A 15,635-nucleotide genomic window follows, 5' to 3' on the forward strand; every position below is an offset into this window, starting at 1 on the left:
ACCCAATGTAAGGTTTATGCCATAGCTGACCTAAGTTAACAGTATTGTATTGGTAATTACCTAAATCTCTTTTTGATGTTTGTTGTAATGGTTAATCCACCAATATGCAGAAGCTCTCTAATTGAGAAGATTACATTAAATGACTTTTAATGCTAAAATATAATTATTACTATCCACTTTTTCAAATTTACTGTTAATTAATTAATGCTTGATTAGTTTCTGACTTCCCAGAAAAGACCAGCATGCCGGCTCAAATTTGGGCATAAAAAGGTGAACTTATATTGTTTATTTGCCTAATAAATAACAATATAATTTTCAGTTTCAAAGAACTTTTTGACTCATTTCTAAATATTAATGTTTTATTTTTTGTGACGAGTAGTCTAATAAGTGGTCTAATAATTTTGGACTGTATCCATGTGATGTGATAAGATATACTGTATCAAGATCTATATATCTTAACACATCACATGTTTATTGGTTGATTACACGATAATAACTAAACATTGCACAAAAATCTGATTGTATTAGAGGGAATAGGGAACTTTTAAATATTTTGGTTCGTGTTAAACAGAAATACTCCATTTATTAAAATGCAGCATTTTGCACTGTTTTCCATCTGAGATCTGGGGAAAAAGAGGATGGAGCTGGCATGTCACAGAGAACCCAGTAATGAGGAGATGTGTTGGTGTGTGTGTAAGGAGGGTGGAAAGGATCTGGTCAGAACAGTATGCTGTGCAGTGATGTTCTGCCGCTGATGTGGAAATGAAAAACAGAATTACATTCAGGATGATAAATTCTTCATTCCTGCACGTAATGAAGTCTCAAAAAGAACTTTTCCTTGTCATGTTCAGTTCTTGTAATTTAAACACAGAGTCTTGATGTTAAACTGCAGTTTTTTTATACGATCCTATTAAATGCTGCTGTAATTTTCTTTGTAAGTTAAGCTATGTGACGAGAGTGAAGGCATCTACTGTAGGAAATGTTGTGTTTGTCGCTTTGGTGAAAAGTGGTCAGTTTGAAGTACTTTTTGACCTTTGATTTACCCTCTGTCAGTATATAATTTTACATCTGTCTTCTGTAAAAGCCTTGTGGTCCAGCAGCATGTGTGGAAATGAAGCATCTGATTTTTTAAGTTTCTAGTGTTGTCTAAACTAGGGCGAATTTCAGAGTTGGAAATGGCTATAACAGTTATTTAGGTTATGAAGTGTTTTGCGGCATATTGGAAAAATCCGTGCTAAAATGGTTTAGAACAGCAAAAAAAAAAAAAAAAATGACCCAAATACAGTGCATTTCTTGGCTGGTGCACTAAAGTAATTTGGTTGGTGGTGTATTCTTCTTCTCCCTGACATCTTGTGACACACAGACATCATGTTGAGATATTTTCAGTGCACTTACAAACAGCACATCATTTCTCAGCTTTCAGTCAGTTTCTCGTGTCAGATTCTCTAAATCAAACGCTGCGGCCCTTATACTTCACACAGCTTTTAACATTAATGTCAAACAGTCAGACAGGGAACAGAAATCCACTGCAGAAGAGTCAGAAAACATCAGTTTTATTTGCAGCATTCAAACAGATCAGAAGCACGTTTTCAATCAGATTTCAACTAAAGTCACCATGAATTCTGTGCACTGAGAAATATCTCTCTGGGAGCCCAACAACTGTGGGTACATCTTGTCCTGAGGTTTACTGAAAAGCACTTTGTGGAGGCTTTACAAACTTGTTTTGATATTTTTGTGTCTGCTGATGTCAGAACTGCTACCAGAAGGAAGCCGTGCTGAGGCCTGAAAACAACCAGGTCATCAACCTCACCACACGCTACACCTGGTCAGGCTGTGTGGTAAGAGCATCACACAAACACAGATTTATATATACACGCACAGTTGCACTCTACAGCATCTTGTCCCTAAGCGAGAAACAAAGCAAATCTTTGGAAATCCAGTGCAGGGTTGCTTTTCTGTATTTGAAGTTGACCACTGAGCTTGCTGTCTTGAACAGCATGTGTGTCCTTTACAGAGTATGATGTTTTCTCCTTTTATCATCCGACAGTTGAGCATATTTTTTTCGTTCCTATTGTATACTCTTCTGTAATGTAAGAGAGCAAATCAGTAAACCGAGAGGGAGTGAAAGCTAAAGGCGAGTAATGTGTTTGCATAACGTTTTACTTATTTACATTTTTCCTCTGGTAATGATGCATCTCAATCAAACAGAAAGGTTCCCAAAGATCTTTCTTCACTTTAACACTTTTTTTTAACCAAGCAACACAAAGTGGTGTATTACTTTAGAATGTGTGACTAACAGCATGACTCTGTTGTTGTTGCGGTTACTGGATCTTGTTGCCACATTTCAGGCTACACTGGGGTGTGAAATATGTTTGTATCTTGATATTTCAGGCTCCAAAATCTACTATGACAGCTCAGTGTCTCTGTGAGGCAAAATGTGCTGCATTTCTGGATAATAATACGTGCATTTCTTCCCCTCCCAGGTGGAAGGGGATGGAAACGAGGAGGTCCTGAGCTGCGTGGGTGGCCGCAGCTTCCGCTCGGTGAGGGAGCGATGGTGGTATATCGCTCTCAGCAAGTGCGGGGTAAGCACTGACCTCTGACCCTCCACAGCCTTCCCTGACCCTGCTGCCCTGGTTTTCTTTAGAAAGAGCAGGTTCACCACCAGACAATGCCGTGGTGACGCAACACCTTTTTAAATAGAAAAACACAGAGAGAGCTCACAAGCAAACCCACTCCTGTGGTCACTGTGTGATTCTGTTTGTATTCTAAGACAAACACACGTCATTACTGCCATCATTCTCCACGTCATCGTCTACTCTTTCCCTTAGGGTGACACTGAGGAAGCAGGGAGTTATATTCTTGTCTTAGATACCAATAAATTGATTGAAATGCTTTTTTTTTTTTTTTTTTGCATTCCGGCGGAAAGCTCATACATTTCTGGTGCAAACAGCTGAATCAGATATTAAAATAGGAAAGCTCAGGCAAAAATATATCCAGCATACCCCGAGGAGGGCTCTGTGAAATATTGGATATTTTAAGGCTACTTTTTTGTGCTGCTTCCCAATAAATTTTAAATCAACGTGAGCATAATTTCTGTCCCAGTGTATGCTTACCCATTTGGGCATTTTGCACCAGGCTAGACTTTAAATAGTGGAAGTAAAAATATCTAAATAGGGAAAAAAGAATTATAATCCAGTGATTTAGAGTAGTTATTCAAGCTCCTAACCCAGTTAGACAGATACTCTTACAAACATTTAGAAACTGGTCTTTAGATAAGGATTATGCCACATGTTACGTTAAAGATTTGTGTGTAAAATGCCACACAGACACCCCTAAACTCATCTCCTCAGATGTTACAACCGATCCTTTATCTGTGTATCTGTCTCTGGATTTCCGCCTGACACTCTGAAGTGCCTTATCTCTCCCTTCATACTGCTACACTTTCTGCATCAAAGCACAGAGACTCTGAGTATGCAGCCGTCTGCTTCAACTGAGTTAAACATGCCTTGTGAGGCCTCCGCTGTAGCTGACTGGCTCGCTTTGGGGACATTGACGCATTGTGTTGCTTTATAATGGGATTGGTGTTGTGGTAATGGTGTGCCGGAAGAAAATGACCAAAGTGCTAGCTGTGGTGTGTTGTTTGTTGATACGAGTCTAGGCCGGGGCACCCTGTCCAAAAGTTGTGAGCCTGGATGATGATAGCTCAGTGATGATATATCCTCCTTCAGTCAAGGACAAATCCCAGTGATAGCTGTGTTTTTTGTTGTTGTTTATTTATTTTTAGAATGCAGGTAAGAGAAAGTGTTAAATATCTACTGAATGTGTACCCCAGTATGCCTACCTATCAATGACACACTCACCTGTACGCGAGCATGTCATGCTCCGATTCTGTGTGTAATTGTGTGTGAGCATTCCTGGCCTTGTATTTTTTGGGGGAGGGGTGCGTAGGGTTGTTTTTGTGCTGCCACTTGAGAGCCCTAGCTGAAGAGGGATATGATTAGAATGGATGCTTCCTGGAGAGTATGGTTTAGTGTCACGCCAGCATCCGCTGAAAGACACGCTGCCTAATGCTGTTGGACTTGAGAATAAAGGCTCGCCTCCACTCCTGGGGAAATATGCATGCTACGTCCCGCAGCCAATTTCCACCCCTCGTCTCTCACGGCTTGCGTTCTCGCTTCCGTTTTGCTTTCACACCTCTTCATCTTTCTTACCTCTGTCGCTCACAATCTTTAGCTGTGTCTCTCTTTCAACTCTCTGTCACCAAGCTGTGACGCGCTCCACGCCATTTCATATCTATTTACTCCTGCATCTCCTGTTCCTCTCTGTCAGCCTGTCCCTAATTGTGTTTCTCCTCTCCATCTTGCAATCTCACTGGTCTCATTTCTTTTTTTGCCTCTCGCTCATTTAATGCGTTTTTCCCAGCACCCTCACTTTTATCTGCTACTCCCTGTTTCCCACTTTGTTCCTGTTTCTCTCTTTTCCGGCTCTTTTTTTTGTTTCGTGTACTTTCCATCTCACTCTTTACCTGTGGAAGTGGGTCTAAATCCAAATCAGCTCCGAAGTCCTTAAAACAAGAGGACGTCTGTTCTCAATTGCTTTGCCAGCATAAACTGGTAAAATGTGAGGCTGATCTTTATTTAACATTTCCAAGCAATTTCACTTGATTAATTATAGCAGGAAACCTCAAGGCTGCAAATAATTATTATTTCATCAGGGAAGGAAAAAAAAAGACATTCATAAATAAACTTGAAGTCATCCCAGAATTTCACATGATGATTCATAACATCAAAACTTTTACAAAGCTTTACAAAAAAAAATCCTTGTTGTCATTAAACTGTTTTGAAAAGTTGGTGTATTAATAAAACTTGTGATGTAGAACTAATTGGGTACCATCAATAGAAAGTGAAGAGAAAACAGAGCAAATGCAGAATAATTACTTGCATTTGTACGAGCAACTGTTGTCGGAGCATTAAGCGTTGTGTACTTTCAAACACAAGTGAAGATCTAGAAGGCTTTGAATTGCTGTAATCAACTTTTTCTTTATTATTCCAAGCAGAACTACTGCTAATGACGCAAAATTACTTCAGCAGGGAACCAAGAAAGAACTGAAATTAGGCTGGCTGTAAAGAGGCAGGGGTTAAAGAAACGGCCAGAATTTTGCAGCTGTCAGCTTGGCCGACCGACAAATCACAGCTACTGTATTTTGTCCAGGTTCTCCTGTTCTAGACGGGGAGCCAGTTTGAATGTGAAACATCGCGCTTGTTCAGTGTAATAAATAACAACAACAAAAAAATAACAGGATTATCTGACAGTGTTATGAGTCTTCTGGGAGATATATTTACCCATATAAAAAAAATCAGACTTTGTGATTTGTAGATTGTAGTAGTAGTTATGGTGTGAACACAGAGTGCAACAGTTAAAACTGTGATTCTAGTAACATGTTCCTACAGTACACAGTGTATGCACCATCTGTGTGTGAGCTGCAACTAACGTTTACCTTAACGATTAGGCGCTAATTACTTTTTTCATCAACTATCAGCTCACGGTCATCACAATTCCTGAAAGTGCAAGGTGATGCCAACACCTAAATATAAATTACATTATGTTATTTTACATTGTATAGATTAAAAAATATGTGGACAGGATCCCTCGCTGAAGAAACCTAACAAAAAAAGGGGAAAAAATGATTTTCTTTGCTGTGCCGTCTTTTATTTTACTATCTGTAACCTTCTTCTTCACTGTAATTTAAAAATTTCATTCATATGATAAATCGCCACCACAAAGGGTCATGGAGCAGTGACTCTGGCAGGGAACTTTTTAAAGGGTTTGCATGTTTTTATATTTTAAAAGCGTGAAAGATTTTGCAGCCATGATACAGTATATTTCTGTGTTTTGTCCCACACTGATACAGGAGTGTACTTTTGGCATGAAGGTGCTTATCATGGTCTGGGCTCTGCTCCTTAGATCTATAAAAGGAAATCTTAATCTGTTAATCTGGCTATCTGAGTTTGTTGTTGAAGCATTTCTCTGACCGTCTGGCAATTTCAGTAGGAGTTGTAGCACCAACTGCGAGTCAGGCCTTATCTCCCGACATCCATGCCTGACCTCACTGATACTTCAGTACCTGGCTGTGAGAAAATCCCCTGCTGCGGTCAGGTTATAAAATCCTGTGGCAGGCCTTCCTAGAAGAATGGCTGCTATTTCAGCATTATGGGAGATTTCACCTAAATTTTAATAACCACTTGAATTTACTGGTCATGCTTAGTGCTACAAGCTTGTGAAAGCAGATGTTTAATGGCCTCTGTAGCTTTAGAGAAGCAAATGATGCTTAAATAATCATAGTCATCAGGGCTAAGCTGACTTTAGTCAGATGCTATAATATTGCTACAGTGGTTTGGGTTTATTGGAGGCAAACGGGGACTACAAATCGGAATTTTCTCCCCAAAGATGTCACGGATAGATCATCAAATACAGCAGCTTTAGAAACCATCTGATCTTGACTGGTTGTATGTTGGACTTCACAAATGTTCAAAAAAGTCTTTCTGTTAATTAACTTCAATATTACCAGGCTAAGGGGTCTTATCCCACCTTCCCTTTATTTCTTGTAAGAAATAAATCAACTCTCATTTGAAAAGTGAGTTTTTTTGAGAGTACAAGTCATGATATTGAGATCATCATACCACAAAAAGAGTTTAGTGAATGTTACTAATGATCTGGACCATGAACTTGTGTCTGTGCTTGTCTGAGTGCAGCATCCAGCATTACCAACATTTTACGTCAGAGAAAAACAGCAGTGCTGGTTGGAGTCATGATTATCTGATGATGAATTGTTTTATTCATGTAAATAACACACAAAAGATAGTCTTGGAGTTTTACAGGGTTTCATTCTTGGGCCAGTCTGTATGACATCATCCATGCCTTGCTCAAGTAACATTAATCGAAAATGTTGCATACATTTCCACTGCTCTGCAAGTAATATTTAAATCTGCATGGCAGATAAACTACTATCAAGTCCCAATTAAATGAAGGCCTGGATGACTTGAAATGTTCCAATTCTAAATTCATACTAAACTGCAGTTACTGTATTTTTAAAAACCTTAGAAACACATTCTGGATGGCATTACCTTGGCCTCCGGTACTACTTTGAAGAACCTTGGAGACATTTTTGAAAAGGATACATCTTTAAACTCACACATAAAACTGACTGTGCAAACACAATTTTCGGAGAAAAGGGTTTGTTGCACTCAAACGCTACCCAAACATTTACGTTCCAGAGGCACACTCTCTCAAAAGACTCAGAAATCCTTTGAAAATATTGTTATCTGCAGCTTAAGGGATCACAAGTTGTATCAGACTGTTTTGATGTTGGGTGAGAACACGTTCAGTGTGCGATACATCAGTGCGGTACGTCGAAAGTGGGTGCCTTTTACACCTGAAACCACCCAGCAACCCTAAACTCATCTGTGAACCCTGTGGAGAGAATTCCTGCAGTGAAGTGCCACTTCTTCCCTCATCTCCCCTCTTTCCCATGCATCCATTTCTCTCTCTCCCTTTTTGCATTTTCTTGTTTCCTCAGCCTCCCTTTCTCTCTACCTGTATTTTAAACTTTCTCTCTCCACATCTATCACTCTCCTTATCTCTGTCTCCTTGCTCTTTGTGTCTGTATTGATTTTGTGGCAGTGCACGCTCCACGCTTCTCGCCCTTTTTTGATAGAGGGAGTGAGATGGAGTCTCAGGCTGCCAAATGAAATCAAAGTCTTTTCTCTCCCCCTCCCTCTCTGGTCCCTCGCTCAAGCAACAAGCGCGAACTCCATCGGCTTTGAACTTGCGTCTGTGAAATGAGCTCTCTGTGCTCTGATTGTCAACCCATCTTTGTGCCCTTTCTCTTGTTCTTGCTCCCCATACGTCTTTTTTCTCACCTCCCAAATTCATTTCAATTTGATGCTTTTTGTGTTGAGAACTGACAAATAAACATTCACATTAACCCAATATTGGCTTGCCACAGGGGCATGCTAGTTTTCTTTGTGGTGCTTCTCCTGACTTAAATAAAACAAATATTCTCTCTTTGTGATAGCTTTCATACCACTGCACTGTCGGGCAGTTATATCAGATCAACATTTGAAGATATTGAGCCTAACAAATAATTAAAATCACAGTATTAATAATTGAGACCAAGAATACTCAGAGAATTAAGCAAGAGAAAGCTGTTGCTATGGATATGATCTTTTCATCTTTCCTGTTAATTTGAGCATCTCTGGATTTGCAGCACAGTGTCGGCAGAACAGCCCAGATTCCTTTTTCTTTCCCCATTAACTTTTTCCGTACACCTGGAGGATCCTGAGGTGCGCCGAGGCCAGCTTGAAGAATGACTAAATGACACAGTTGCATTCAGTGCATTCAGTTGTAATCAGGTATACCATACCTGTCTCCTCATACTAAATTACCAGAGATGCACCAATTGCCATTTTCTTAGTCGAGTCCAATTCCTCTGTCGATTTTTGCAGAATTCCGATTTTCTTTCTGGGAACAATGACTTGCAGTATATGCAACCAATAAATAAATACAAAATATAATTTTCATAATAAAAGAAATAATTAAACTTCACAATTTCCCCCAAACTGGAGAAGGTTACAGAAACGTCTGTCACTTAATCAACTGAAAATAAATCACTCTGCTACTGGAACGAGGCACAGATAATTAACTGAAAAGGAATTGCTGGACACCCACCTTTACCTGACATATTTTTCACCTTACCAAACAAAAGCAGGTGCAACATATTTATATAACAAAACAACTGTCAGGCACTTAACATTTTTCAATATATGCGTAACTTCACCAGGATGTTGACCCTTTTTTCACTCATCTCCATAATTTTCCTAGTATCTGCTTTGATTTTTTGTTCATACTGAGGCTGCAGGCTTGTGGCTGGCTCCGGAGCTCTGGATGGCTTTGTCCAGTTTTCCTTTGTAACCTCTTTCAAAAAACCAATGTTCAGCTGGGTGGACGTGATTTACGTGCTGGAATAAGTTTGTTTTCATGAAGTTTTTCGTGGTGGTCCCCCATAATTTACTTTCATAAACTTTGTTTTTATTTTCTCTATGAAAAGCCTCCATGCTAATGGCACGCTAGCATGTGGCTCTAAATATGTATTTAAATATATATATATTTTGGGTTTCTAAGACTTTAATTATGACAGGCGTTTGAGAGTAAACAGGAAAGGTGGGAGAGCGGGGCAAGGTAAATAGCAAATGGCTCACGGTGGAACCGAACTAAGGCCTCTGTAATAGCCTTGAAGCATATGGATCACCTGCTTAACCCCGTGAGCTTATGGGTAAATATTTGACTGCGAGACTGTATGTGGTGTGCATACATGGAAGGGAGTTGCTCCTAATATATAATTTACAACAATGTACTGCAACCATTAACTGTATAGCTATAATGATATCAGTTATTAGTTTAACATTATTATTCTTTGGAGCCATATTTGGAGGAGAAAGCTTCCAGCTAATGCTAGCAAGTTGGTTAGCTAGGTTCACACACTAATAGTTGTAAAGTAATGAACAAATGCATACAAATAAAAGGCCACAATATGACTCACCTAAACTTCTTGGGCAAGTACTTGGTACAATTAGCTGCAAAGAAAGCTAGAAAGCTTTCTTTGACAAGAAAGCTTTGTCAGATAAGTACACACATACTTCACAAGTGCCCAAGTACACAAAAACAGTCAAGGGGTCGAATTAGCCAAATGGATGTCTAACAGCCGGCTAATGTCACTCGAAATGCCTGTGGGCCCTAATAATGCATAACTTTACGCTCTACTAAAATTTAAATGGGTGAGTTATGAAAAATTCACCCACCCCATATGGTTGCATACAGGGTAAAAAATAGCTATAGAGACCAAAATCATTTTTTGGAACTAGCTGTAAACATGTTTACTTCCCCTCTAAAGTAATTTGGTCTGCAAAAGCAAAATATCCCCCAAATTAATTTTTATAAAGATCATAAATAAACATAGTGCATTAATATTTTGTACAAATCTGTTAACCATGCACTGTCCACTTCTGCTGCTCTCTTATGTCTTGCAGGGAGATGGCCTGCAGCTGGAGTATGAGATGAAACTGACCAATGGCCAGTCTTTCTGGACGCAGCATTTCTCTGCTGACGAGTTTGGTAAGAGTGATTAGACTGAAAGTGAGAGATTATGGAATGAATCGCTGATGGCACAAGCCCACACCACTTAGCACGGCCAATAAAGCACCCTCAACTGAACAAATTACACAAATGACAATAATGAAGGGATGGCTGAATGAATTAATGATGATAGATAAACTGAGAGGAAGGGATGAAAAGAAGAAAAGAGGGCCAACGTAGCATCTAAATTAATTATTCCTACATCTCTAATGTTTCCTCCGATCTCTCACACTCTTGCTCTACTGTAACTGCCTCTCACTTTTTCTCATTAAATCCAATATCCATATCAAGCACCCTGCTCTTTGGATTTATTGTCCCTTGTAAATTATCTGTCTTTCCCTCATACGTTCTACTTTCTTTTATTGATCTGAACACTTGTATACCTTATTTACTCCTTCTTCCTTTGCATCTAAACCCACTGTGTATCTTGTACATTTGCCTTCTTCTCTTTCATATTCCTATTTCTTTCTTCCTCCTCAATTTTTCTCCCTTTATCACAAGTTTTCTTGAATTTTTCTTCCTCCTTTCACAGGCATCTTGGAAACAGACATCACATTCCTGATCATCTTCTCCATGGTGTTCCTTCTCTCCTGCTACTTTGCCTGTAAGTACTGCCTTTTATTTCTCTCTTTTAATGTGATAGGAATTCAAAGCCCCCCAGAAATGCAATTTTTGTGTCAGATCTATTATAAAATCTACATGGTTTCTTGATGGGATGGGAGTAAGTTCTCGTGTTCCTTCAGATAAGTAAAGGTGGAGCATGTGCCGTTTCTCTTTGGGCAGAGACTGAGCACGAGCATCAGGGAAGCAGGAAAGAGGAGACGGTGATAGCAGGGCTTGGTTTTCATGTTAAGGTGAACGGTTGAGTGGAGAAGGTAGCTGCAGCCTTAAGGTTACTGAAGCGAGTTTGTCACGTAAAGGTCAAAGCTGAAATAACCCTGAAGCAACTGAGAGCAACAGCTCCTGGCAAAATCCCCGGCTTTCTTCATGTCGGGCGTTTCTGTGCTATCATATGCACATCTTCCTTTTTATAAACTGGCAAGGGGGCAGAATCACTTGTATTGCACTTAATCTGTAGTTTGCTTCTCTAGACGATTAAAATTAAGCATCCATTTAATGATCTTTGGACCCAATGAGGCACGCTTCAGATTAAGAATGGAAGATTGAATCGCACAATCTTTCACAGCACTGAGAGTCAGATTTCAATTTTTTCAAGTCTGCCTACTAAATTAAGTTCTGGTGAGATGTTTCTGTTAGCTCTGTTAACTCTCACTTCTTTGTCCAAACAAACTGTGAACAAACTGATGCATGTGTTTTTTTTTTTTTTTTACCATGTGAATGCTTTTTCTGACATCTTTATTGGGGTCCTTACTGATGCTGGGTCTTGAGATTGACTTCCTTCTGAAAATCTTCAGAGGAATTTAAATTAAACAACCAAAATGTGGCTGAATTGACTTTTAGCTTTAATACAAGGATTTTAACAAAAGTATTGCATTAACTGTTTAGCAATTGCAGTCAATTCTATATATCATTTTTAGTATAGAGATGTAAAATTGTGTCATTGTCCTTATGAACATTAAAAGAAAAGCAATATAACTCAATTACCAAACAGAACGCAAGGATTTCACCCTTTATTTGACTAAAAATGACAACAAAAAAGAATGATAAAAAGAAAACATCTCAAATTTTGAAATGGGTGAATATGTGTGTTTTTAAGTATATATTCATATCTGAAATTTGTTGACAAAAATAGACTTCAAAAAATTGAAACAGGGTAAAAGAAAACATGGAAAAGTTGTGTAATGTTTTTTTTTTTTAAAAACCCTTAGTTGAATCTGCACACACACACATACACACACTGTTGTAACAGATTGGCTGTTTTACCTTTGGTCGCTGAAACTATTTTCCCTGCAGTTTTTTTCTTCCTGTTTGATGTTGCCTTTACTAAAGCCAAAAATGTGTCCAAACAACAGATGTAGATTTTTTATTTGGCACAAGCTGCTCGAGTTGCACAGTCGGCTCGGTGTTTGAGTTTTTCCTCCATGATGTTACCATGGCGCAGGCTGGACGGGGCGGGCTCACGTGACGACGCACTCAGTACTGTTTTAAAGTGGACGGTAAATACCAGCTGGAGTATTAACAGAGTTTGAAAAAAGCAACAAGAAAAACTAAACAAACTCAGAAACAACCAACGTGGGCAAGATTACGTCGATTAGAGGTTCTGACTGTCGGTTTCAATTCTCTTTGGATTAATCCCCCTGCTCCACTTGAGTCTCTTGTGGAAACCACTGCATGCTCTCAGAAACACTTCTGAGCACTGTTTGTTGCTGCATCCATAAAATGCAAGTTGCAATACTACTACACAGAAAAAAAGCACTTGTAAACAAGATCCAGAAATGCCTTAGCTTCTCTGGGCTCAGCTCATTAAAGGCTGACTGAGGAGAAGTGGAAACTGTTTTCAAGTCTGAATAATCAAAAATGTAATATCTTTTTAGAATTCATGGACACTTTGTCCGATAGAGTACAGAGGAGAGGGCACTTGTTAACGGCACACAGTTCAAAAGACGATGAGGGTAAAAAGGAAACGTGGGATGGGTAACTTGCACATCTGTATGCAGCATTAATACTGAACCACACATGCAGATTTTGGAGCAGCATGTCCTGTCATTGAGATTAAGGCTTTGTTCTTTAGGGGAGGCCTTGCTTTATTATCACCACATTCTATACATATTACAGCAACGTGTCTCTGTTTTAAAAAACAGGAACAGAAAACTCGAGAGACGTGCACTCGCAGAGAGGGGGGGAAAAGCCCAACAACAGTGTTTGCAAAAGCTTCAAAGGGCTATAAATGAATATGAAGTTTTTGGGAAACGTGTCTCTTTAAAAAATATCATTAGAGCACCTGCAAAAGTCCCAGGAGGATCCAGCAACACTTGGCTGGCTAAGCCTGCTGTAATACAGGAGAGCTAAAGAGCGTGATCGTTTATGACCCTTCTTCTCCCTATAAATTTTCCTCCCAGGCCACTGCTGTTTGCCGGAGTGTTTTGGTAGTAAAATAGGCTGCTTAAATACGCATTAAGAATATTTCCTCTCGGATTATGTGGCATGAACAGAGAAGATGTATAAGGCGTCATCTGGAGATGTGCATCGTGAGATGGATGCATACTAATGATCGCTTCCGCCCATTTATCTAGCCCGTTCCCTTGTTCTTGCTCTTTTCTTCTGCCTCCCAGTCTCTGTACCCCTCCCGCTCTCCTTCGCCATCTGTCAGTGTATCCTCATCCTTTTTATCTTTCCCCCAGCACACACACCTCTGTCACCTTTATCTCTTGTTATTTTATTTATTTATTTATTTATTTATTTATTTATTTATTTATTTTTTTTTTTTTTTTTTACCTGTAGACAATCTGAAGGGAAGACAGCTTCTTCACACAACCTACAAAATGTTTATGACGGCAGCAGGTGTGGAAGGTGAGAGCTTCTGTCCTGAACAGACACGCACACTGACAGAACACACACACTCGAGATGACTGAGCCTCTTGCACGGTTGCAGCATCTCACACCTTAATCCCCACTTCAAGAGCACAGATATTATCGCACTTATTAGCCTCTGAATAGGACCTACTGCAAACAGTCTCCCTGTGTTACGGTGTTTAGTGGAGCATGCTGTTACTGATGAACCCCCTCCCTGCTCTTCTCATCCTATCCTCTTCTCTTTCTTCACCCCCTTATCTCACTTTCTTCTTTCTTGCCTGCTTGTCCTCTCTCTAAATCCCTTCTCGATTCTCGTGCCACCCCTGAATTCGCTTTCACCCTCTCCTCCCACTTCTTTCAAGGCTTTTGCTCCTTTTATAAATTCCTTCTTCTTTTCTGTCTTGCTTCCCTTCTCTCCTCCCTCATTATCATCTCCCTGTCACCTTTGTTCTGTGTCTTTTCTTAACTCCCACATCTCTTCCTCTTATGGCTTTTCTCCTCTTCTGTAACGCCTGCTCACCCATCTCTTTTCCCTCTTTTCTTCCTTCTGGTGTTTTTTTTTTCTTTTTTCTAATTTCTCTCCTCCCTGCATCCTTTCCACTTGGCAGTGCTCAGCCTGCTGTTCCATTGTGTCTACTGGGGCCTGTATGCTAGAGATGGAGTTGGCAATGGCAGCCTCAAAATACTTGGTGAGTTCCTCTCCTGCATCGATCACTGACTCAATGACTGACACTAACTCTGCACTGGAAAATCGCTCACTGCCTGAGCAGAATGAATGATAGGATGCTGATGGGTGCGTGTGCAGCTGAAGAAATGTAATAGCTGGTTCAGCGTGCACAGGCTGGATCGGGCGTGATTGTACGCGACTGTGTGCGCGCGCAAAAATGTGTGCGGTGACCTGATTTTATCGTTCCCCTCTGATATCTCAGATTCGGAAACCACAACCTAATTACCCCTTCTGTCTCCTCTCTCTCATTTTCTGTCTCTCCCTCCACCTCTGTGACCATCTCCAGGGAAATTACTGTTCTCCGTCAGTTTCTTGGTGTTCCTTCTGATGCTCATATTGTTGGGCAAAGGTTTCACTGTCACCAGGTGGGCGCTTTGTCTGTGTGTACATGTATTATCTCACTACACTGCAGTGTTGTGCGCGTGTGTGTCTGTTTATACAAGCCTGTCACATTTTGTGGGTATTTTTATGCTGAGAATGTCACTCACTGTCAGCACTTACTGTCACCATGATGACTTGATGATGCCGGGTGACAGGAGTCAAAAAGTCAGTTAGGATGCTGCGTATAATAATGTGGGCGAGCACCTGATGTGTGTGAAGGGATGTCATGGATAAATGATGTTATGGTGTGAACTTTCTGATGTTTTCATGTTGAGCTGAAGCATTACCTTTGGCTCGCAGAGCCGGCTGACAGGTTTTTTGTTTGCTCACTGGTTTCTGGCAAGGGTTAGCAGACATTTGCTTGGGACAGGCAGTTAGACAGCACAATGGATTATTTAAGAGTGCTTTTCTTCACTGGAATGTCAGCATTTATCCATCTTCCACATGACTGGACAAATGCCCTGCTCATCCAACTGTCATTGGTCTTGCCTGTTTTTGAATACTGGATTCAAACTCCAGTTATCAAACGGGAGAAACATGCCAGTTTTTTCTTGACATCAGTTTCTGAGTTAGCTTTATGTGAGAAGAAAAAGTCATGCAGCTATACGATCTTGCTTTTTTACAAATCACCTCTGTTTATAAGGTATTTTTCAGAATCTTGATTTTATTTTTCTGGCAAGTCATCATCTAAACATGTGTCAAAGTTTGAAGATTGGTATTGCTTTGGCTTGGCACAAATTAAATCTCTTTTTTCATACAGAACTCACAGCAAAAACTTAGCTTGCAAGATTTTTAAGCTGGCTTTTTTGACTCTAGGATTAGATCCTCCTCTGGGTTCAGAAGATTTCTAGACGTATTA

At 39.9% G+C, this 15,635-nt stretch overlaps 1 protein-coding gene across 1 annotated transcript in view; it reads left to right on the forward strand.

Annotated features, from left to right (window-relative positions):
* tmem145 (transmembrane protein 145) overlaps positions 1 to 15,635 on the forward strand; it is a 40,594-nt gene that overhangs the window by 15,347 nt on the left and 9,612 nt on the right. The window contains exons 4-10 of the mRNA XM_063486973.1: positions 1,752 to 1,838; positions 2,484 to 2,585; positions 10,089 to 10,173; positions 10,727 to 10,798; positions 13,597 to 13,665; positions 14,277 to 14,357; positions 14,682 to 14,760. Coding sequence (XP_063343043.1) covers positions 1,752 to 1,838; positions 2,484 to 2,585; positions 10,089 to 10,173; positions 10,727 to 10,798; positions 13,597 to 13,665; positions 14,277 to 14,357; positions 14,682 to 14,760 — 575 coding nt within the window. The remainder of the gene's footprint in view (positions 1 to 1,751; positions 1,839 to 2,483; positions 2,586 to 10,088; positions 10,174 to 10,726; positions 10,799 to 13,596; positions 13,666 to 14,276; positions 14,358 to 14,681; positions 14,761 to 15,635) is intronic.

This window comes from Pelmatolapia mariae, linkage group LG10_11, assembly GCF_036321145.2.
Source record: "Pelmatolapia mariae isolate MD_Pm_ZW linkage group LG10_11, Pm_UMD_F_2, whole genome shotgun sequence".
NCBI lineage: Eukaryota > Metazoa > Chordata > Actinopteri > Cichliformes > Cichlidae > Pelmatolapia > Pelmatolapia mariae.